The 23499-nt window shown below is 36.4% G+C and overlaps 3 protein-coding genes across 6 annotated transcripts; all 3 read left to right on the plus strand.

Moving 5' to 3' along the window:
• The first annotated feature begins 8100 nt into the window (after positions 1-8100).
• Positions 8101-15505, plus strand: LOC104101079 (receptor kinase-like protein Xa21). 3 transcript variants are annotated; one of them, XM_009608491.4, is made up of 7 exons: positions 8101-8232; positions 10621-10802; positions 11941-12157; positions 12444-12587; positions 12698-14400; positions 14672-15041; positions 15120-15505. In XM_009608491.4, the coding sequence occupies exons 5-6, from the start codon at positions 12876-12878 to the stop codon at positions 15016-15018; spliced, it is 1872 nt and encodes a 623-aa protein (XP_009606786.1). In that variant the 5' UTR covers positions 8101-8232; positions 10621-10802; positions 11941-12157; positions 12444-12587; positions 12698-12875; the 3' UTR covers positions 15019-15041; positions 15120-15505. The 3 variants fall into 3 exon arrangements, with proteins under 3 accessions (XP_009606786.1, XP_018627908.1, XP_009606787.1); XM_018772392.3 differs by having other exon boundaries at positions 12444-14400; XM_009608492.4 differs by having other exon boundaries at positions 12444-14400; positions 15131-15505.
• LOC104101082 (LRR receptor-like serine/threonine-protein kinase FLS2) lies at positions 10137-12745 on the plus strand. The gene is made up of 4 exons (XM_018772391.2): positions 10137-10528; positions 10621-10802; positions 11941-12102; positions 12444-12745. Exons 1-4 carry the CDS (start codon positions 10137-10139, stop codon positions 12743-12745), a joined length of 1038 nt encoding a protein of 345 aa, XP_018627907.2.
• Positions 15506-19935: 4430 nt separating the features above from the next.
• LOC104101080 (cell division cycle 20.1, cofactor of APC complex-like) lies at positions 19936-23296 on the plus strand. 2 transcript variants are annotated; one of them, XM_009608493.4, is made up of 5 exons: positions 19936-20226; positions 21037-21306; positions 21673-21942; positions 22044-22622; positions 22720-23296. In XM_009608493.4, the coding sequence occupies exons 1-5, from the start codon at positions 20143-20145 to the stop codon at positions 22858-22860; spliced, it is 1344 nt and encodes a 447-aa protein (XP_009606788.1). In that variant the 5' UTR covers positions 19936-20142; the 3' UTR covers positions 22861-23296. The 2 variants fall into 2 exon arrangements, with proteins under 2 accessions (XP_009606788.1, XP_009606789.1); XM_009608494.3 differs by having other exon boundaries at positions 20135-20226; positions 21032-21306; positions 22720-22964.
• The last annotated feature ends 203 nt before the right edge of the window (positions 23297-23499 follow it).

A 23499-nucleotide genomic window follows, 5' to 3' on the forward strand; every position in this document is an offset into this window, starting at 1 on the left:
GTTCTAATTTCTAGAATCACATTTTGATCTCGATATCAAAAAGTCAACTCCCGGTCAAACTTTCAAACTTAAATTTTCTATTTTCGCCATTTCACGTCTAATCTAGCTACGGGCCTCAAAATAAATATCTGGACACACTCCTAAGTCCGAAATTACCATACGGAACTATTGGAACCATCAGAATTTCATTCTGGCGGTCGTTTATACATAATTCACCATCCGGTCAATTATTTCAACTTAAGCTTCCAAAACAAGAATTGTTCTTTCAATTAAATCCCGAATCATCCAAAAACCAAACTTGATAGAATATAAGGGTCCACCAAACTCTATAGAGAACTAGGTTCTCTATTGGTTCCACTGGAACACACGCACACAACAGTAGGTAAATGACAAGAGGAGTTTTACGTGGAAAATTCCCAGCTCAACGGGATTAAAAACCACGACCTACCCTTGTAGGATTTTAACTTCACTATTGAGCAACTTTTAGATTACAACCTATGCAACATAGGAATTAACCTCTTAATCCCTCACTAACTTGTAATACTCTATTACAAGCTACTTTGTAATAACTCTATTACAAAGACTTTACAACTCGACTAACTCTAGCCAAGACTCAAATACAAAGGTTTAAGGTTTACAAAGAGTTTCCTACAGAATACTTCTAAACAAGCTAAGTAGGAAATACAGTTTAAGAACTATTACAAAGTTACAACTCAACTAAGGACATACAATGACTTGTTGTGGGGAACTGGTCCATAGTAGTGTTGTTCTTTGTTCTTGATGCACTTGAGAATTGATTTCTTGATGATTAATGACCGTAAGAGTGCTTGAATGAATTCTCTAAGTGAACAAGTGATTTGTTTTTATCTTTCTTGATGTTAATAATGCATTTATGACATCACTAGGATGATGTAAGCAAGGTAGGTAAAAGACACTCCCCATAAAGTTGACTGTTGCACTATTTCTGCACTGTAGCGTGTGCAGGCAGCAACTTTACAGCTGGGGCAGTTGACTTGTACTGTTTCTTCGGGAAACAATAGTTATCTGTTCCCTCTGTTGTTCCTCTAACTCTGAAGAGTCTAAGCATATTCCAAGCTGGAACCTTTCGATCTTAAGGTCTTGAGGATATGTAACTGGTTCCTTATCTGGTTCTTGACAGTAAGTTTGTTAGATCATCAAAACATAAAGCAAGGTACTTGCAACCTATCAATTTCCCCCTTTTTGATGATGATAAACTTATAATTTAAACATACCAGAAAAAGACCGCACAGAACCAGACAGTGAACCAGAAAAGCCTTCAGTTTCCCCCTGAGTCTGTTTTCCCCCTTAATCAGTGCTCATTAATCAATTATGCACATTCATCTTCCCCCTTTTGGCATCATAAAAATAAGAGCAACAAGTATATAGAAAAAAGAAGTCTAGCTTGAGTTAACTCATGCCACTTGTGTGCACACAACATGACTAAAAACAGAGCATAAAGACAAGGCATAGTTAGCAAAAAGGAAAAGTTGGCATTAGCATTAATTTTGATTTTTCAACAGGAGCAGGGTCAATGTTACTACCACCACCCACAGTTTTGAACAAACAAAAAGAACCACCACAAACATCATCATAAAAACTGACACTGAGGGAATAGACTGATCACTAAAGACTGGACACTGTTTAGGGGACACTGTTTAGGGAGCACTGGAAGGAGATGGCTTTGAGAGGGCTTGGAGGACTAAATCCATTTGAGCATTTGCTGACATTTGCTCGTTGAGCAGTCTCTCTTTCAGGTCCTCCACTTATTTCCTGAGCTCAGCATTCTTTTTTGTTAGACGAGCAACCTCTTCTCCTTGAGAACAACTGGAACCAAGTGCCTCCTGCAGATGACTTAACTGAGTCTCACGGATAGCATTTCTTGCTTTCAATTTCCTTTTCTCCGTGGTAGCACTGTTCTGAGCATTTATCAGCTGAGATATGGTAGAAGTGCTTCCAACCCCTCCAATTTTCTTGATACACTCACATTCTTCAAGTGTAGCTTTGGAGAAAGATTACTTCTTTGTGCCCACTTTAGCTTATCCCATAGGAACCTTGAAATGTTTAAAGACCTTGGTGAGAAGGAACCCATACGGCAGCCCATGATTACCATCTTTAAAGTCTGCTACTTTGTTCATGTGCTCTATCATAATTTTAGCCAGATTAATGGTAGTGAAGTTGTCCAGTGCTTCCATGAGGAACAGGTCTGCACGAGAGGTGATAGATCTTCTCTCAGCTCGAGGCAGCAGGACCTTGTTCACCATCTCAAACAGCAGTTGGTATACAGGAAGAAGGGCCTTCTTCTGAACCCGTTCCCCCTGCTGAACTGCTCTATCCTTTAATATGGCATTTCTGAAATTTTGAGAACAGGATCCATGAACACTAGACAGCCCTTCAGCAGGCACAGCAAGAATGGACCCCAACAAGGCAGAGTCCATCACCATATCAACTCCATTCACCAACACACAGATGTGATCATCTTCAACTTTAAAAAGGTCAGCATAGAAACTTTGAACTTCCTCTTCATACACCATTGGAGCATCATTTATGAACAAATGTGTCCACGGTTGGAACTCACAGATCTCAACCAGTTGTCTCATACCAGCCTCATCCAAGATATCATAGGCAAATGTGCAGCCCCATAGCACCATTTGACTTCTTAACCTCTCTTTCCCAGCACTCCTTGGATCACCCACTCTGGCCTTCTTTGAGGAACCAGGTTCTTCATCCGTATTAGCTTTTCTCTTAGCAGACTTGCAAACATTCTTTCTTTTTTCATCAGACTTTTCACCCAATTCTTCCATTACCCTGGCAGCAGACTCTTCTACCAACTTATCACCAGATTCTCTCACCACATTTTCGCTAGTAACAACATCATCAGACTTGTTCAGACTTTCAGCAGACACAGAAGACCCCCTTTTAGGCTTGGGGAGACCATGCTTCTGTGAGCGTTTTCTAGTCAAGGAACCAGGTTCCTCTTCTACTTCATCATCCATATTCATAACTGGCACTATCTTCTCGTTCACAACTTTCCCATCTTTCACTAATTTTCCTCTCCTTGACTTAGCTTGGCTGTTCTTAAGCGCAGACTCAAGAGCCTTCTTCCTTTGCAACCTTGTAGTAGGTCACTTAGGAGTAGACTCTTGAGCAACCATTGGTCTACGCCTAGTCAAGCTAGCAATTGGCATATCATCAGAATCCTCTTCACTATCACCTTTTTCTTCTTTGGACACAGATCTTTCCTCAGGCATCACCACACACAAGGGATCAGCATCAAAATGAGGAGAGGGAGCAGGGTCAACACTGACCTGGGGCTCTTGAGAGGACCCCTGAGTTAGATCCTCCTGGAAGAAATCAGGTCCCTCATTTGGTATCCTAGTAGTATTGTCCTGTGCCGATTGTTCAACAGGCACAAGCTCTCTACCCTCTTTCACAGTCTTCGACTTTTCCCCCTGAGTCCCAAAACCATCATCACCTCCTTATATAACAACCCCTTTATGAGCTATGGACAACATGTTCTCTATTGCCTCTTTTTCTTGTACATCCATGGAAAACTCAGTAGAGAAAGGAGTGTTACCTGTGGACATAAGATCAGGAGCAGTGTTTGTTGAGTCAAACTTCTCGGAACTATCAGTTGGATCTACCTTTGACCCTTTTTTCATAGGCGAGCTTGAAATTTCCTGATTTTCTTCTTTGTCAGCACTACTCTGTTCATCCCCTTTTTTCGGCGAAGTAGGAGAAGGGCTTTGGGCTACAAATCTTTTGGGAGTCGAGATTTTGCGACTCCTATAAGAACCAGAACTCGAGTGGGTAGGAGATGAGACGGAATGTGGGGGGTGACTATGTCCTAGGGTTTTGGTTAGCAGTGGTGTGGGGTGAGGAGTCTAATATCGGTGTTTCAATAGGTGAGGACTCAATGGGGATGTCACTTGGAACACTCGAGGTTGTTTGATTTTCAGCCATTGTGATAAGAAGAGAAGGGATTTGACAGTTTAAAGAGAGGCAGAAGAATGAGGTTTTGAAATTTGATGGGAAGAGTTATGACAGTGATAGATGAATTTATGATGGATGAGGGACCGGTTAAGAAAGGGCAGCAGTTTTGGGAGTTGGGTCGGTTCTTAATGGGTGAGACGTTTGGGTTCAAAGGACACAAGGAAAAAGTAATTGACATACTGATGATGTGGCATTTATTTTAACTGTTCAAAATTGTGCATGAGAGAACAGAGAAACTACTAACCTGTTGTCAGGAGAACCAGGTTCCCTAACTAATCTTGCATCTGTAAGCTTTGCCCTTTTTACCAGTGCGTACTGCATCAACTGCCTATTTGCTCTGTAATCATCATGCGTGTCTACCTGTAACGGTATAGAGGTGAGTTAGACTTTGCCAGAAAATACTTTTTAGCTAAATTTACCTGAACATTTATTTCATAGCCAATCATTGAGGGACCAGGTTCTCCATTGGGTTTTATCAACCCCAGTGCCAGGCGATTTTTCTCAAAGTGTTCTCTGCTTAGGGTTTTGGTGAAAATATCTGCAATTTGATCTTCAGTGCTGCAAAACTTCATGCATATAAGTCCTTTTTCAATATTGTCTCTGAGAAAATGATGACGTACATCAATGTGCTTGGTCCTCTTATATTGAACTGGATTTTTTGCCATATTGAGTGCACTTGTGTTATCACATAAGAGAGGCACACAATCTGAGAGCACTCCAAAGTCTTCCAACTGCTGCTTGATCCACAGTAGTTGAGCACAGCAAGAGGCAGCTGCTACATATTCTGCTTCTGCAGTTGAGAGTGCCACTGAGTTCTGTTTTCGCGTACCCCATGAGATTAGGCAAGAACCTAGGAAATGTGCCATTCCAGACGTGCTTTTCCTGTCCATCAGATATCCTGCATAATCAGCGTCAGCATACTCAATAAGATCAAGGTTATCACCTGAGGGATAGTAGAGAACCAGGTCCTGCGTTCCTTTGAGATATCTCAATATTCTCTTGGCAACCTTCAGATGAGATTCCTTTGGATTAGATTGAAACCTTGCACAAAGGCCCACGCTGAACACAATATCTGGTCTGCTTGTAGTGAGATACAAGAGTGACCCTATGATCCCTCTATACATGGTCTGGTTTACAGGGGAACCAGGTTCATCCATGTCTAGACGGGTAGTTGTGGCAATAGGGGTGTCGATGACTTTTGATGCTTCCATGTCAAACCTTTTTAGCAATTCCTTGAAGTACTTCTAATGACTTATCAATGTTCCCTTCCCTTCTGACATCACTAGGATGATGTAAGCAAGGTAGGTAAAATACACTCCCCATAAAGTTGACTGTTGCACTATTTCTGCACTGTAGCGTGTGCAGGCAGCAACTTTACAGCTGGGGCAGTTGACTTGTATTGTTTCCTCGGGAAACGATAGTTATCTGTTCCCTCTGTTGTTCCTCTAACTCTGAAGAGTCGAAGCATATTCCAAGCTGGAACCTTTCGATCTTAAGGTCTTGAGAATATGTAACTGGTTCCTTATCTGATTCTTGACAGTAAGTTTGTTAGATCATCAAAACATAAAGCAAGATACTTGTAACCTATCAAAACTTGACCACCTTCGCAAGTCATAATACACATTTCAAAGCTGCTCGAGACCTTAAGCCACCGAATGGAACACTAATTCTCAAAATTACAAGTCGGGTCGTTACAATACGACTAATATAAGGGAACTAATCTCTACTTCTTCCGTCTCAAATTATTTATCGTAATTTCTAAAAATTGATAATTCAAATTATTTGTCATTTTAACAGTTCAAGACAAAATTAATTAAATTTTTTTCATTTTATCCTTAGTAGTAATTATTCTTGAAGATGGAGATGGCACATAAATAAAGTAAATGTTCAATAAAGAAAGATTATATTAAAAACATGTATAAGGGTAAAATAGTCAAATTCCTTCTAACTAATATTTTCTTAAGGGAATATCAAATAGAAATACGATAAATAATTTGAGACGGATGAAATATTTATTAGTAATCAAGAGCCTTTAAATAGGTAGAAAGATGGTGAATTTGTTAATGTTATGAAACATTTATTTTAACAATAAAAACGTAACTCCAACCAAACAAATAATTGGTCAACGACAGAAATCTCATCAATTGAATGATGGTGAACAATTACAATTACAGATTTATTAATACAGAAGTTGCACAAATCTACAATGTCATTCATCTTTTTTACCCTTTAAAAAAATTGTATTGGACAAATATGTAATTTAAGTTACTTTTCCAATATTTAGGACTTTAAAATCAAGTAATTTTTTTTTACTATTGCCTAATATTAGGAGTTCGAGATCAACTAAATAAGGATAAAATATATTAAGAAAAAATAAGAGAATATAAAAAGTAAAAAGTGAGTTTCTTTTCAATGGATAAAAAATATTATATATTCGTGTAAATTTTTGTGCATATATCGTACAAAGAGAATTTTATCGTGCAAGATCAATTTTGATCCTTTATTTTCCTTTCCATACAAAAATATTTTCTTGGATGTTTAAATTATATTTTACTAAATTGTTTCAAATCTATAATTATTTCATGTGTTAATTTTCCTAATATTTACCTATTTAGGATTTTCAAATCAGGTTTATTTATCGAATATGTATTATTTGAACCATGTCAGAAGTCTTAATATGTAAAATTCAAAATTAATTAAAATTTTAATAATCTTTTACAAATTATTTCCTTAAGAAAATATTTAATCTATTTTGATATAAATTTCTATTTTTTAATAATTTGTTCTTCTTACATATAAATATATTTATTAATTGACGCGACACACACGTGCAACGTACGTACACTAAAACTAGTAATTCAAATAAGGAAAGAAAATTTTAGTTGATTTCAAAATCCTAAAAGTTAGGAAAATTATTTAATTACGATTTTGTTTAGTGTGAAACTTATTTTTGAAGGGTAAAAAAGGCGAACGATATTTCGCTAAGGGCCTTCATGCTTTTAATATAGTATAGATAGATATTAATATAGTATATAGATTTTTAGACTTGACACAAGGTCCATGTCATCGATACACATTAAGGGTGGTTTAGTCAAAAAAAATAAGTTATTCCATGGTTAATTATCCCGGGATTAGTTATCCCACCCTCCCATAAGAATAAAAAATACTATAGTTTCGGGATAACTAACACGAGATTAGTTATATTAACATTCTCAAATTTAATATCGGATAAATTATCCCTTATCCCTCGTACCAAATGAGCGCTAAGGTGACTATTTTTTTTATGCGAAAAAGGGTCAAAAATGCCCTTGAACTATTTGAAATAGCTCAAAAATGCCCTAAATTTATTTTTGGTACCAAAAATATCCTCGTCGTCTATATTTTGGACCACAAATGCCCTTAAACCGTTAGTCTTGTCATTGATGGTGACATGGCAGTCCAACTGGGTTAGATTTGCTTACATGACCATCCACCTAAGCAATCCAGCATGGCAAAAATATTTTTTCGAAAATTTTTATTAAAATACAAAATTAACACTTATTCCGAAAAAAGTAAAAAATTTCCGGAAAAATATTTATTTCTGAATTTTTTATTAAAATATTAAATCAACACTTATTCCGAAAAAATTAAAAAAAAATCCGAAAAAATAACCCCCAAATATTTATTTTTCCGGTTTTTTTTACTTTTTTCGGAATAAGTGTTGATTTTATATTTTAATAAAAATTCTTAAATAAATAATTTTTCCGAAATTTTTTTACTTTTTTCGGAATAAGTGTTGATTTTGTATTTTAATAAAAATTTATGAAATAAATAATTTTTCCGGGAAGTTTTTACTTTTTGGAATAAGTGTTGATTTTGTATTTTAATAAAAAATTTCAAAAAAGGATTTTTTCCGAAAAAATAATTTTGCCATGCTGGATTGCTCAGATGGATGGTCATGTAAGCAAATTTTATGTCACATTCAATGGCAAAACTAACAGTTTAAGGGCATTTGTAGTCTAGGGATATTTTTGGTACCAAAAACAGACGGATAACATTTTTTGAGTTATTTCAATGTAGTTCAAGCGCATTTTTTGGCCCTTTTCCCTCTTTTATGATTTGAGTATATTTTACTCAATTATAACTAGTATTAACATAAAAAATCATATGGATTTCATAGGAATCGCAAAGGTTCTTCAAGAAACCCCAATTTCTCCAAAGCTAGGGGTTTTCTACTACAAGGTAATTCTACTGCTCCCTCTTCAATTATGGAGTTCAAATGATGTTATTAAGTGTATCTGGGTATTGCAAATGTGATTAGAACATAGTATTATGAGATGTAACCCAAAAAGTGGGCTTGTGAAAGAGATGATGAATAATAACTTAAAGCTAAGGAATAACTCGGGTAATTGTTCTAATGGATCGTGAATACCATGTTTGGGTACTTTACTTATGGGAGTAATCGGGCACTGATTTTGTGATTTGCTGTAAAAATTTCAAAACTTCATTGTTGGTCCTTAGAAAACTGTGTTGAAGGATTCTTGTTGATACAGTAAAATTCCTTTTTAACTCTTTGTCCATGATTACAAAAATGAGAACTAGTACAATCATAACTGACGTGATTAATGCGAAGTAAACTATTCATGTTATCCTTAATCCTCAATTAAATTTACTACGAGGGTGTCTTCTGAGAAGTAAGCTTGGTGAATGACCTTCTATTGGGGGTTTCTACTTGCAACTTATCTAAATATTAAAAATTATTGACTTTTTTTAGCCTCTCTATTCCTTTTGAATTTCACCAAAAAGATTGTTCTTCAAGAGATATCCAGAAACTCCAAGCTTATCATCAATAGCTAACAAATGATTTCCGGATTGGACCTTTTAGTCTGTTATTTGCTGATCAATTCGTAACGAAAGCTGGTTTCTTGAAAGATCTAATTAATTTTTTTGATGACCCAACTAACTTCCAACTCTAATGTACCAGCAAGAGCACGTGAAGACATGTATAAATATAAAAAGAGGTTTTCAAATGATTTCATGAACTTGATGGCGATTCGATGTGAAGGGTAGCCTTGGAGCAACGGTAAAGCCGTAAAGTTGTCTCCGTGTGATCTATAGGTCACGGATTCGAACCGTTAAATCAGCCATTGATGTTTGCATCAGGGTAGACTGCCTACATCACTCTATTGAGGTGCGGGCGTGCGGCCCTTCCCCGGACTCTTCGTAAACGCGAATGCTTCGTGCACCGGGCTGCCTTTTTTTTTTTATGGCGATATCGATGTCAATTTGTTTCAATCTAGCAACAGACGTCCCACGGTTATAGGGCATCACGTTTTGTGGAGATTAGAGGCTCACAATTGATGCAGGAAGAAAGCCATTTAAGCTGATATATAAATGTAGTCCCCTATAACTCCAAATCTTTGAAATCTTCCCAATTATAAGGAAGTAAAGATAATTTCATGATCGAGAATCACTTTACAGGTTATATTATCTCATTAGCAGAGGTTCCTTCTCTATGAGTAGCAGATTTGGTTCAATAATTATGGGTTCAAATCCTTGTAGTTACTTAACTATCAATTTCTTTCTTTAATCAGTTCTAGTACAAACAATGAAGTTCCTAATTAAATAGTATTAGCACATGTCAATGGTCGAAAGAGCTACTATAAGTTATTGGATGTTAACATGGCTGAAGAGGTGGTGAAGATGCTTTTTCATGTGTTAGCATTTATTACCAGATCTTTAACATTTTTTCAATCTTTTTTTTTTCTAACATGAAGCTTACATAACTAAGTTAATAATTGCTAGCATTATGTTCTAATTAATGTAGAACTGTTAGCATTAATATCTTCTAAATTATAAATTTAATCAGTTTCAATACGGATAGATCATCAATGGAGAAAACATCCTCCTCCTTTCTGCTATTAGCATTTTTGTTAATATCTCTTCACATTATAGCAACGTCATGCTTAGCCATGAATATAAGCACCGATCAATCTTCTTTTCTTGCCTTGAAATCCCACATCACTTCAGACCCTTATCAAATTCTCTCAACGAACTGGTCTTCTAATTCTACCTCAATTTGTAACTGGATTGGAATCACTTGTGGCTCACGCCATCAACGAGTTACTGTGCTGAATATTTCAGACATGGGCTTGACTGGTACCATCCCACCACAATTTGGCAACCTTTCTTTTCTTGTTTCACTTGATCTAAGCTACAACAATTTCCAAGGTGAACTTCCACCAGAGTTCACTCGTTTGCTAAGATTAAGAGCCATTGATCTTAGTTTCAACTTCTTGTCTGGACAAACTCCTCAGTTATTGGGTGATTTAGAAGACCTTCGAATGCTCTCTCTGGAAAACAATAGTTTCAGTGGGTTTATTCCTTCTTCTATCTCTAAGATGAAGAATCTTGAATTCTTGAATCTGAAGTACAACAATCTGGAAGGAAATATTCCTATAGAAATAGCAACTCTTCAGAGATTGAAACAGTTTTCCTTGGGATACAATAAACTCAACGGATCCAATGTGCTTTCCATGTCAATATCTCAAGTACACTAGAAATTTTGGATCTAAGAAATGCTGGTTTAACTGGTGATTTCCCTTCTGATTTATGTTGTCGCCTTCCCAGATTACAAAGGCTTGGACTTAGCTCCAATATGTTAAGCGGAGAGCTACCAAGAAGCATATCTGAATGCGCACAACTTCAAGTCCTATTGTTGTTTCAAAATAACATTGTTGGAACAATTCCAAGAGAAGTAGGTAACTTACTGCTGCTGCAATATTTGGATCTTGGACAAAACAGGTTAGAAGGTAAGTGTTCTTACCATTTTTCTTGGGAGTTTAACTTATACAATTAAACCTCTTTATAACATTATCCCTATATAACAGTCATTCACTATAAAAGTCAAATTTTTTCCGGAACCAATTTTTATGTTATGGTATAATATTTGTCCTCTATAATAGCACTTCACTATAATAGTAAAAAAATATCGGAACAAACGAGGCTATTATAGAGAGGTTTATAACCTGTTTGGCCAAGCTTCTTAACTTGGAGGCTGTAGCTAATAGTGTTAATTTTTCAAATAAATGCTTATTTTAGAAAGTTGAGGTGTTTGGTTAAACTTTATAAATTTTGCATTTATATTAATTAAAATTATAATATACTTTGCAATTTTATAATCTTTCATAGTGGACACTTAAAATTGTTTATCTAATTAAATACTATTAATCGTAAAGGTCGAACTGTTCGCACAAGAAAATAAAATCAGGACAAGCAACTCATGGATTAATCACCTCCTTCCATGAGGTCAAGTTCGAATTGGTCTATTATGACAACCAATATGTTGCTTAACTCTATGGATATATAAAAAAGTCTAATATATTTATAACAACAACAACAACAACCCAGTATAATCCCACAAGCGGGGTCTGGGGAGGGTAGTGTGTACGCAAACCTTACCCCTACCCTGGGGGTAGAGAGGTTGTTTCCGAATAGACCCTCGGCACAAGAAGATGAAATGCGACAACAGAAAACAACAAGGTCTAATATATTTATATGTATCAAATTTTCTCTTTATTTGATATATTAAATTAGTTTAAGACATTTGAAAATTTTATTAATTTAGTTAATCTAATGAATGAGGATTTATTAGTATCAAGAACTCAATTTAACCAACAAACGATTGAAATTTAATCATTAAATTTAGTTTTGTCTGAAGTAGTACAAGCTTTAAAATTCCACTTCAAGAACAATGTTTAGTAAAATATGTACGAATTACTATACTTATTATTTGAAGAGATATTAAAATATTTTCACTTATGTTGGCCAATTGCGAATATAATATCATTATATATGGTTTTGTTTGATTTTCCATGAGTATTATTGTATAGAAGTTAAATTAAGTATATGATTTTGTTTAAGTGATATTTCTGTTTAACAATTTGGCAGGCACAATTCCAGATGAGATTGGTCATCTTCATAACTTGAAGGAATTGAGGATGGAACAAAACGCATTAACGGGGTCAATCCCTTTAATCATATTCAACATTTCATCACTTGAAGTTTTATCAATGTGGAACAACCAGCTTGAAGGACCTCATACCAAAAAAAGTTGGAAATTTGACTATGCTTAACATACTTGATCTTGCAAATAATACCTTGACAGGTATGGAAAAATATTTAATCCACGTCCATTTAAGAATTTTAGTTTTTTGGATACTTCTGCTTATAAAAGGGCAAAAGGAACAGCCCGGTGCATAAAGCACCCGCGTTCACGCAGGGTCCGGGGAAGGGCCGCACCCCAAGGGGTGTGATGTAGGCACCGTACCCTGATACAAGCATCAATGACTGATTTCACGCCTTGAACCCATGACCTATAGGTCACCCGGAGATAACTTGACCGTTGCTCCTAGGCTCCCCTTCTGCTTATCCTAATATTTATTTTGTTACAGGTGTAATTCCAGATGAAGTTGGTAATCTTCAAGAGTTGGTTGGCCTTACATTGTATCTCAATAACTTTAGTGGATCTATCCCTATTGGTATCTCCAATATCTCAACCCTTAGAGCTATTTCCCTCACAAATAACCACATTTCAGGTAAACTTCCTTCCACTATAGGCAAAGGGTTACCTAATGTTGAAGGAATTTATCTATTTGAAAACAACATTAATGGTGTTTTACCTTGTTCCATCTCAAATTTGTCCAAGCTTGCTGTTCTCGAACTCGGAGGAAATGTTCAATTCCTGAGTCTTTAGGAAATTTAAGACAACTTGCAAGTCTCAACTTGTATGGTAACTCCTTCAAAAGTGACTTGAGCTTTATACGCCTTTGGCCAATTCAAAACACTTGTATAGATTGATATTGTCTTTCAATCCCCTAAATTCAATGCTTCCGAAATCCATTGGCAATCTTTCTTCTCTTCAAATGTTTGAGGCAATAGGTTGTAACCTCATGGGCCATCTTCCAAATGAAATTGGAAAATTGAGAAACTTATCTTCTTTGTTCCTGGAAGATAATGACTTGACTGGCGTTGTGCCAACGGCAATAACTTCTTTGAAAAAACTTCAACGGCTTTCACTTGGTGCAAACAGATTGATTGGTTCTTTCCCAAATGGTTTGTGTGAGCTATCCAACTTGGGTTTGCTAAATCTTTCACAAAATCAAATGTGGGGAAGTATTCCGAGTTGCTTAGGGGATGTGACTTCTCTAAGGGAGATTTATCTTGATTCCAATAACTTCACTTCTAACATACCTTCAAGTCTATGGAACCTCAAAGATACTTTGAAGCTGAACTTGTCTTCTAATTTCTTCAATGGGTCTCTACCACTAGAAATTGGAAATCTCAAGGATGCAATACTTTTGGATCTTTTCTGGAACCAAATCTCAGGCAACATTCCTAGTACAGTGGGAGGTCTACAAAAATTGATTCAATTATCATTGGCTCATAACAGAATTGAAGGATCTCTTCCTGCCACTATTGGGAAACTCGTAACTTTGGAAGCATTGGATCTTTCATATAACAATATGTCTGGTGTGATCCCAAAGTCATTAGAGGCACTTAAGCAACTAGGCTCCTTTAATGTCTCATTCAACAGGTTACACGGGGAAATTCCAAATGGAGGACCGTTTGTTGATCTCCCTTACCGGTCTTTCATGTCGAATGAAGGATTGTGTGGTAACCGTCAAAAGCATGTCCCAGCTTGTCCTTCTAATTTAAAGAAAAGAAGACTGATATGGATTGTAGTTGCCTCGTCAGTTATCTCTGTAATAGCGCTTGCTTCAGCAATAGTTTTCATGTTGATGAGACGTCGGGGTAAAACAGTCAATGCTGAAGATGAGTGGTTGCCCGAGGTAGCACCACAAAGAATTTCTTACTACGAACTTCAAAGAGCAACTCAGGGCTTTGATGGAAATACCTTGCTAGGTAGTGGAAGTTTTGGTTCTGTTTATAAAGGGACATTGGCAGATGGAATGATAGTAGTTGTTAAAGTTTTCAATGTGCAGATGGAAGGTACATTTCAAACATTTGATAGAGAATGTGAAATCTTGCGTAATCTTCGTCACAGAAATCTCACTAAGATCATTAGCAGCTGTTGTAACTTGGATTTTAAAGCATTGATACTTGAGTACATGCCAAATGAGAGTTTAGACAAGTTGCTATATTCTCGAGATTATTGTTTAAATATAATGCAAAGATTGAATATCATGGTCGATGTTGCATCTGCTCTGGAATATCTCCATCATGGTTATTCAGTACCGGTTATTCACTGTGATTTGAAGCCTAGCAACGTCTTACTTGACAACGACATGGTTGGACACCTGAGTGACTTTGGCATTGCGAAACTTTTAACTAAGGAAGAATCTATTGCTCACACTACAACCTTTGCAACAATTGGTTACATTGCTCCAGGTGAATTCTTTATTTAACTTTGTAACAATGTAATTGATTAATGCAACAACAACAACAGACCTAGTGAAATCCCACAAGTTGGGCCTGGGAAAGGTAGTGTGTATGCAGTCTTACCCCTACCTTGTGAAGGTAGAAAGGTGTTTCCGATAGACCATCGGCTCAGAAATTCAAATACACAACATAGTCGAAAAGAGATACAATAATGGAATGTAATTGATTAACGCGTTATAAGTTTATTTGCTGACATATTTTTTATTTTTTTATTTTTTAGAGTATGGTTTGGAAGGCCTTGTATCCAAGACGTCTGATGTTTATAGTTATGGTATCATGCTGCTGGAAGTTTTTACCAAGAAGAAACCTAATGATGAAATGTTCACTGGAGATTTGAATTTGAGAAGCTGCGTGCATAATTCGCTTCCTGATGAGTTGCATCAAATCATAGATACTGACTTACTAACATTGGATGAACAAAACTTAAGTCAAAAGCTACAATGTCTGACATCTATCATGGAGTTAGCCATGAATTGCACAGCTAATATTCCAGGTGAAAGGATGAACATGACTGATGTTGTAGCAGCATTGAAAAAGATCAAACAGCAGCTTTCTTCCTATTATTGAACGACTAAACGACGTAACATCAGGTACTTTCCATATTCCTGTGGGAAAAAAAGGCTATAAAAGTTCAGTAGCATTTAACCATCAGTAATTGTTTCCTCCAGTGTCATTGCAGGAGATTGTGTGACTATTTGAAGTTAGAAGGATGGAAGCTACAACTTTGTAGAGTACTCTACAAACATCACAGCCATGTTTGTAGAGTTGTCCAGGTGGCCAGCATTGTGTCCAAAAATTATTACATTCCGTAGTTTTTCTATCAAATGTAGTTTCTAAGATATCCCCATACTGCATCATTAGCAAACATCAGAGGAACTACCAAAATTCTTGGTTTGTCAAAAGAGCTTCACCTTTACCCCTTCTTTAGCTAGGAGGTCGGTCACCCGGTTCTGCTCTCTGTAACTATGGCTGATGACTGGGTTCCCCAGTCGAGCCATCAATAACCTGCATTCAAAAATAATGGGTTTATAAGGCAAGTGTCCTGATTTCGACATATTAATAACTTCCATAGAATCCGTGTTAATGTGTAGTGGAGTCAAGTTCAGTTCCACTGCAATCTTAAGACCCTGAAACAACAACAATCACCCAGTATAATTTCACAAGTGGGGTCTGGGGAGGGTAGTGTGTACGCAGACCTTACCCCTACCCTGGGGTAGAGAGGCTGTTTCCGATAGACCCTCGGCTCCCTCCCTCCAAGAACTCTTCACCTTGCTCTTGGGTGACTCGAACTCACAACAAGTATTTAATTCAGCCGGTTATTCATGAAGCCTACTACCCAATCACCTTTATTCTGAAAAGAGATTAGTTCCTTGTAGTTACTTATCTAAAGTCACGGTTTTACCTTCTTTTGGCCTTAAGGGGTCGTTTGGTATGCGGACTAAATTATCTCGGGATTATACTCCCTAGATTAATTTATCTCACCTGGGAGATGGGATAATATAATCCCAAATTTGATGGGATAAGGTGGGATATCCTGTATTAAGACTGGGATAAAATTTATACCATGTTTGGTTGGCGATATAAATTTACAGGATAAATTTATGTCGTCAACCAAACATGGTGAGATAATAAATTTATGCCGTCAATCAAATATGGTATAAATTTAATCTCACATCTTATCCCACCTTGTCTCGCATACCAAAACGACCTCTAAGAATATAAGGTGAAGGACAACATGAGTAAAACAACGTCTATAGCTACTGATAAATGTATATTCAATAAGAAAACTGTGAAGACTAATACAGACTATGAGTTCATGCAAATTAAGAACTCATAAACTTAAAATCCTGGCTCAGCATTTGATTGAGATGAGACTCTCTATAATGTATAAACACAAAAGCTAGCTTGTGAGACAGTATAATCCAAAATTTTATAAAGAGACAAAAAATACATCGCTCATATAATGTGGGCACTTAACTGATGGTACTTATATTCATATATTTTTACTTTCACATTATAAATAAATATGCAATACATTGGCTCATTTTATATATTGAACCATTCAAAACACTCTTATGGTACCATATCACCCTTCTTTTTTTGTTGATAAAATCAGTCCAATTTAATTTTCACTTCATCTTCATATATTCCTTCATTGTGACACTGACTTTGAATTCTCATGCATTGTAGCTGCTTTATGTTACATGTACCTTACTCTTCCTTTCTCAGTCTTTCACGTGAAAGCGGTGGCGTAGCTAGAAATATCGCAAAATCATTTGAAAGTACCTAATTGCTTGAGCAATTTTTTATAACCGTCATTTGAAAAAACATTTTAGAGTAAAAATGTTAGACCGGAAGAATAACGTGTTTTGATTATTGTATTTTATTTTTGTAAGTTTTTTTTTTCAATTGAATACGATTTTATTTGCTCAAAAGAAATCATTCAAGTCATTTCTTCAAGTGTTTTTAATTTGTTTTTAAGCGAGGTGGAAGGACAGGCAAGATAAGTTAATCGAACAGTTATTTTATGTCCACAAAAAAATAAAAATTAAACTCAAGAAAATTAATAAACTTAACTTATATGCACTAAGATTTTTAAAATGTTGTACTTAATTAGATCGCATATATGATAGTTATAGATAAATTTTTATAATAAGTATTATTTAATAAAGTGATAAAAATTATAACTAATCTATTACCACAAATTAAAATTTTAAATTCTATGATAGCGTAATAATTTTAATACTAACTTTTGTTAAGGGGACGTTTGGTTTGCTGTATAGGATAAAATAATCATGGTATAAATTATACATTTTTTATTTCTTTGTTTGGTTACTGTTTTCTTTCCTGATATAAGTAATTCTTGTATAAGCTTATACGTGAGCTATTATATTATTTTATACCACCTCCATGTGGGAAAAGCAAAATATGGAGTAATTATACATAGAGATAATCAAATTGACAAAATCACCCTTCTCTTGAAATCTTTTCCCTAATACCCTTGGGCATTTGTCTTTCTTTAAGGACCATGGTTATAATCAAAGATAAAAATCTACCCAACTTAAAATCAAGGCTGAATACATATTATATACATAAACATCTAAAGTTGTCACGGTTTTTTATTTAGACACCTTAAATAAACCTTGTCTTGTTGAACAACTGTAGTAGGCCTAAAATGTTTCAATCAGATACATTCATGATGATAGTGTGAGTTGTAACTATAGAGTGCTTATGTTCATAGTCCTCAACTAATGCTTTAGGAGTACTTTTGACTCGTAAATATATGTTCACACTCACTTTCATCTATTAATTACTCTACAACAACAATAACATACCAGTAATATCACACACTGTGGGGTCTATGAAGGGTAGTGTGTACGCAGACCTTACCCCTACCTTGTGAGGATAGAGAGGTTGTTTCCAATAGACCCTCGGCTCAGGAAAGTATAAGCACCGCATTAATGAAAATATAGATAAGAAGGGACAGTACCAAAAAGCCATATAAAAGTAAAATAAAAATAACAAGACAATAAGGTGATCAACAATGAAAGACAACAACGGTTAGTCATAAAAACCTACTACCAACAGAAAGCGAGACTGCGTGCCAATACTACTATTATGAACACCCTAGACTACCTACTCTACTACCCTATCTTCCTATCAAGGGTCATGTCCTCGGTCAGCTGAAGTTGTGCCATGTCTTGCCTGGTCACCTCTCCCCACCTCTTCTTTGGGCTACCTCTACCTCTTCGTAGGCCCTCCAATGTCAACCCCTCACCCCTCTCCGGTGTGTCTGTGGTCCTCCTCCTCACATGACCAAACCACCTAAGTCGCGCTTCCCGCATCTTGTCCTCAATAGGGGACACACCCACCTTATCGCGAATAACCTAATTTCTGATCCTATCTAACTTGGAGTGCCCACACATCCATCTCAACATCCTCATCTCTGCTACCTTCATCTTTTGGACATGAAAGATTTTGATTGGCCAACACCCAGCCCCATACAACGTCGTAGGTCTGACCACCACTCTGTAGAACTTACCCTTAAGTTTCGGTGGCACCTTCTTATCACACAAAACACCGGAAGCGAGTCTCCATTTCATCCATCTCGCCCCAATACGATGTGTGACATCTTTATTAATCTCCCCACTCCCCTGAATAATAGACCCAAGGTACTTAAAACTCCTTGTCTTAGGGATGACCTGCGAGTCCGGCCTCACCTCCCCTTCCCCTCCTTGAGTTTCGCCACTGAACTTACACTCCAAGTATTCTGTCTTAGTCTTGCTCAACTTGAAACCTTTAGATTCCAGGGTCTACCTCCATATGTCTAATTGCGCATTCACACCATCTCGCGTCTCGTCAATCAGTACAATATCATCTGCAAATAACATGCACCACGACACCTCCCCTTGGATGTGGCGCGTCAGTATATCCATCAGCAGAGCAAACAAAAAAGGGCTGAGTGCTGACCTCTGATGCAACCCCATCATAACCGGAAAATAGTCTAAGTCCCCACCCACCGTCCTCACTCGGGTTTTTACTCCATAATACATGTCCTTAATCAACCTAACGTAGGCAACAAGTACACCTCTAGCCTCTAAACATCTCCACAAAACCTCCCTCGGAACTTTATCGTACGCCTTTTCTAAGTCGATGAACACCATATGCAAGTCATTCTTTCTCTTCCTAACAAGGTGGATGACTTCTGTAGTCGAACGCCCCGGCATAAACCCAAACTGATTCTCGAAAATAGACACACTCCTCCTCACCCTTAGCTCTACCACTCTCTCCCAGACTTTCATAGTATGACTAAGCATCTTGATACCCCAATAGTTATTGCAATTTTGGATATCATCCTTGTTCTTGTATACAGGAACCATCGTGCTCCACCACCACTCGTCGGACATCTTCTTCGTTCTAAAAATGACATTAAAAAAAGTAGGAGACATGATAGAATTATTATGTAAAAAATTAAGGTAATGGATAAAATATATTTATTTAATAATAAAGAAGGGCAAGATGAAAAAAAAATAAGATAACGACGCGACCATACCAAATCAGTCGTTACATAAAATGACACTTTTCATCGTTATGTAACGACATATTTAACGATACGATACAATAAAATTTAAGTAACAATCAAAATAAATATTGTGTCTAAAGTAACAATAAAGTATAATACAATACAATACAATAAATAACAACCATCCAAACAAGTTGTTAACCAATAGATGTATAATATGTGTATAATTCATGTATAATATGTGTATAACCGTATATAATCAGTGTATAATTTGTGTAGTAAAAATGTAAGCAGTAAATCCGACCAGCTATTTGGGTAACAATCCCAATAAATAACTACTTCTCAATGAGTTATCCGGAGCACAAAACTGACCCGAGTAAGAACCCGTTTCTTGTGGCCCATTAGCCCAAAAGTATTTCTCCGAAACGTATATAGTCGTTATCATACGTTAACACTCAACCAGAAACTCAAATCCTTCTCTCTGAATTTTCACTGAAGAAATTCTAACGCGCTCTCTTCTCTCAGAAATTGCTCTGCGGAAAACGCCATTAACACTATTCTTTCTCTCTTTCATTGTTTCTCAATTTTGCGTTTTCCCCTTTTCTTGTATTCACTTTTGTAGTAATCGTTTGAGTATCCAAAGATTTTAATTGGCTGGGTCTGTATCTATGGATGCAGGGAGTAGATACAACAACAAGTTTCGCCGTCCTCTCTTTACTCCGATATCTCACAAGAAAACTTCTCGAGAGAATGTATGATTTCTATTTCCCTGTATATATATATACGGTTTCTTGAGTTTGTGTCATGATTTCCTCGCTCATTAAATTGGGTTCGATAAACCCAACTAATTTAGGGTTTTTGGCGTCGTTGATAATTGATTGATAATTAATTGATATTTTTTTCTTGGCTCGTTAATTGCAGTGAATTAGTGTATCCTTTTTGTTTTTTTGGGTTTTGTGCGTTTTGCTTAATTTGTGTGCAACTTGGAATTCCTCTTACATTTTTCCCCCTGTAATTACGTGGAATTTCTTTTTTTATTTATTTATTATCATGCAATCTTAATTATTGAACATATTTTCTTGCGATCTGGTTTTGCTACATATTTTCCAGTTTTTCCTGTTATGCATCTTAAATTGTATGTCAATGTTGTTAACTGATCACTTCTACTTTTGTTTAATAATTGTTTTCGGATGTTTTTACATTTTTATTTAGAGAAAGAAGTTAAGAGTATGGGGTTTATGGAAGATGAAGAAATTCTTTTGGACTAAAATTTATTCCTAAAATGTCAATCAAACTTAGGAAATTGAAATAGGAAAATAGGAAAAGGTTATGTTTTTGCTTTGAGCTTTCATCCATCAAAATAGGAAAAAAAATGGTGTTAGGTGTTTTAACATGTACAGATGAAGTTTCAGCTCTTTGCGTCACGTAATCCTGTTTTATGTGGTATTCTAATGATTATTCTCATTGTTTTTATAATGTCAGCATTATGTTGTGTTTTGCTTTTTATATGAAATTTGCTGTTAGGTTGGATTCTAAATGCTAAGTTTTTTTGTGAAGTGCAGTTGGACAGGTTCATTCCCAACCGTTCTGCGATGGATTTCGACTATGCACATTACATGCTCAGTGGTGGAAAGGTTAAAAAGGAAAATTCTGGAGTAAATTCTGCATCTAAAGAAGCCTACACAAAACAGTTAGCAGAAATTTTTAACATGAATAGAACAAGGATCCTTGCTTTTAAGAATAAGCCTTCTCCTTCAGCTGAGAGAGTTTCTAAATCTCCATCACCTATTCAACAGTCAAAGACCACTAAAAAGAGGAGATTCATTCCCCAAGTGAGTATTTCTTTCTTCCCCTTTTTAACTACTCCCTCCATCCCAAAAAGGATAATACTTTTTGGATTTTGAGAGTAAACGAATTGTTCTTTCACCACGACTTTTTCATATACCTTTTAAATATTTGAATTGTTAATTGTTGTGACTTATAGTACTTTATATGTAGTTTCCAAATATATAAATTTTATTTAGAAAAATTTAAAGATTCTATGTCTGAATTCCTGGTCAAAGTTAAGAAGTTTGACTCTCGAAATCCGCAAAAGTATCATCCTTTTTGGGAGGAGGGAATATCATGTTAGTGTAAATTAAATGCTTTTTTTCTTGGCTTTTGTTCCTAACTTAGAGAAGTCCTTTGATTGTTAACAGACAGCTGAGAGGACGCTGGACGCTCCTGATATCCTGGATGATTTTTATCTCAATTTGTTAGATTGGGGATGCAGTAACATTGTCGCCATTGCCCTAGGAAATTCTGTATATCTGTGGGACGCTTCTGATGGTTCTGTTACTGAGCTTCTCTCAGTTAGTGATGATTTAGGGCCAGTTACTGGTGTCAGCTGGGCACCAGATGGAAGACATCTTGCATTGGGCTTGAATAATTCCCATGTTCAGCTGTGGGACTCCCGTTCCAGCCGGTTGGTGAGTAGATTCTTTCGTCTTCTCTCTCCATAGTCTAATTAGCATACAGCAAATTACTTCTCTTCCTTATTAGAAGTCTAATATCTTTTCTTTATAAACAGCTGAGGACTTTAACGGGACACAACTTAAGAGTTGGCTCTCTTGATTGGAATGGCCACATACTGACAACTGGAAGCATGGACACTATGATCATCAACAATGATGTACGTATAAGATCCCACGTCGTTGGAACATACAGGGGACACAATCAGGAGATATGCGGATTGAAGTGGTCTGCTTCGGGCCAGCAATTGGCTAGTGGAGGGAACGACAATTTGGTCCATGTATGGAGTCTATCTATGGGGTCACCGAACTCTACACGCCAATGGATTCATCGTATGACGGACCACACAGCTGCTGTGAAAGCTATTTCCTGGTGTCCTTTCCAGAGTAACATGGTCGCCTCGGGTGGTGGTGTTGGCGATGAGTGCATTAAGTTTTGGAACACCAACACCGGGGCGTGCTTGAACTCTGTGGATACAGGTTCACAAGTCTGTTCGTTGCTTTGGAACAAACACGAACGCGAGCTTTTGAGTTCTCATGGCTTTACTGATAACCAGCTGACAGTGTGGAAATATCCTTCGATGACAAAAGTTGCAGAACTTTTCGGTCACACATCAAGAGTTCTTCATATGGCTCAGGTATGATTGGTTAATGCAAATGCTATGTCACGTTCATTTATGCTTTATGTTTCTTTGTGCTTCACAGTTTACTGACTTTTTGTGTAATATATTTCAGAGTCCAGATGGCTATACTGTCGCGACTGCAGCAGCTGATGAGACACTAAGATTTTGGAATATTTTTGGGAATCCTGAAGAGAGTAAGCCTGTGCCAAAGAGAAAACTAGAGCCATTCTTTGACTTGGCTCAGATTAGATAAAACTATTAGGTATGTGATAACTGTTGGAATGTAGTCACTGAGGATAACTATTGGCACATTTTTATCTTGCACCATTCTGGTAACAAAGCTGCTTGGAGTGGCAAGGGAAGAATCGGTGAAGTCCAGACGCGAAAGTAGCTTGTTTATACTTTGATGGATGTGGTTACCAAGTGGTGTAATGACATTTGATGTATTGCAAAAATAGTGTTCAGATTCTACTTGAACGAACCTTCTCTAGATGAGTTTTGGCAAATGTATAGTAAGACTGTATAAAAGTTAGTTTTGGGACCTTTATAGTATGTCATTATAATGTATTACCATTAGTGTGATCTTCTGAAAGTTCATAAACTGAATTATGATAATTTTTGCATTTGATGTATTATCTTGTTTAGCAATAAATTGTTCAGAGTCTGCTTTGAGCAGCCTTCTCTCTCTATTGCAAGTGTATTTTTGTTATATTGAATGTATAGACAGTTTGTGGGAACTTTTGAAGTATGTCATTTAATATCAGTTTGATTTTCTTATACTTTATTTTAATTCAATGAGTTGTGGATAACTTCTAAAATGAATTACGGAAGATAGCGAAAAAAATGGTGAGTAATTTTTATTTATTTATCTAGCTCCTGGTGAACAAAATTA

This window comes from Nicotiana tomentosiformis, chromosome 12 (genome assembly GCF_000390325.3).
Source record: "Nicotiana tomentosiformis chromosome 12, ASM39032v3, whole genome shotgun sequence".
NCBI lineage: Eukaryota > Viridiplantae > Streptophyta > Magnoliopsida > Solanales > Solanaceae > Nicotiana > Nicotiana tomentosiformis.

Bases quoted from the DNA above. Each gene is read 5' to 3' on its own strand.
- LOC104101082 (XM_018772391.2), top strand. From the start codon at position 10,137: ATGGGCTTGACTGGTACCATCCCACCACAATTTGGCAACCTTTCTTTT. The intron at 10,529-10,620 runs GTCAATATCTCA...TCGCCTTCCCAG, and splicing joins GGATCCAATGTGCTTTCCAT to ATTACAAAGGCTTGGACTTA. The intron at 10,803-11,940 runs GTAAGTGTTCTT...ACAATTTGGCAG, and splicing joins TGGACAAAACAGGTTAGAAG to GCACAATTCCAGATGAGATT.
- LOC104101079 (XM_018772392.3), top strand. From the start codon at position 12,876: ATGCTTCCGAAATCCATTGGCAATCTTTCTTCTCTTCAAATGTTTGAG. The intron at 14,401-14,671 runs GTGAATTCTTTA...TTTATTTTTTAG, and splicing joins AATTGGTTACATTGCTCCAG to AGTATGGTTTGGAAGGCCTT.
- LOC104101080 (XM_009608493.4), top strand. From the start codon at position 20,143: ATGGATGCAGGGAGTAGATACAACAACAAGTTTCGCCGTCCTCTCTTT. The intron at 21,307-21,672 runs GTGAGTATTTCT...GATTGTTAACAG, and splicing joins AGAGGAGATTCATTCCCCAA to ACAGCTGAGAGGACGCTGGA. The intron at 22,623-22,719 runs GTATGATTGGTT...AATATATTTCAG, and splicing joins GAGTTCTTCATATGGCTCAG to AGTCCAGATGGCTATACTGT.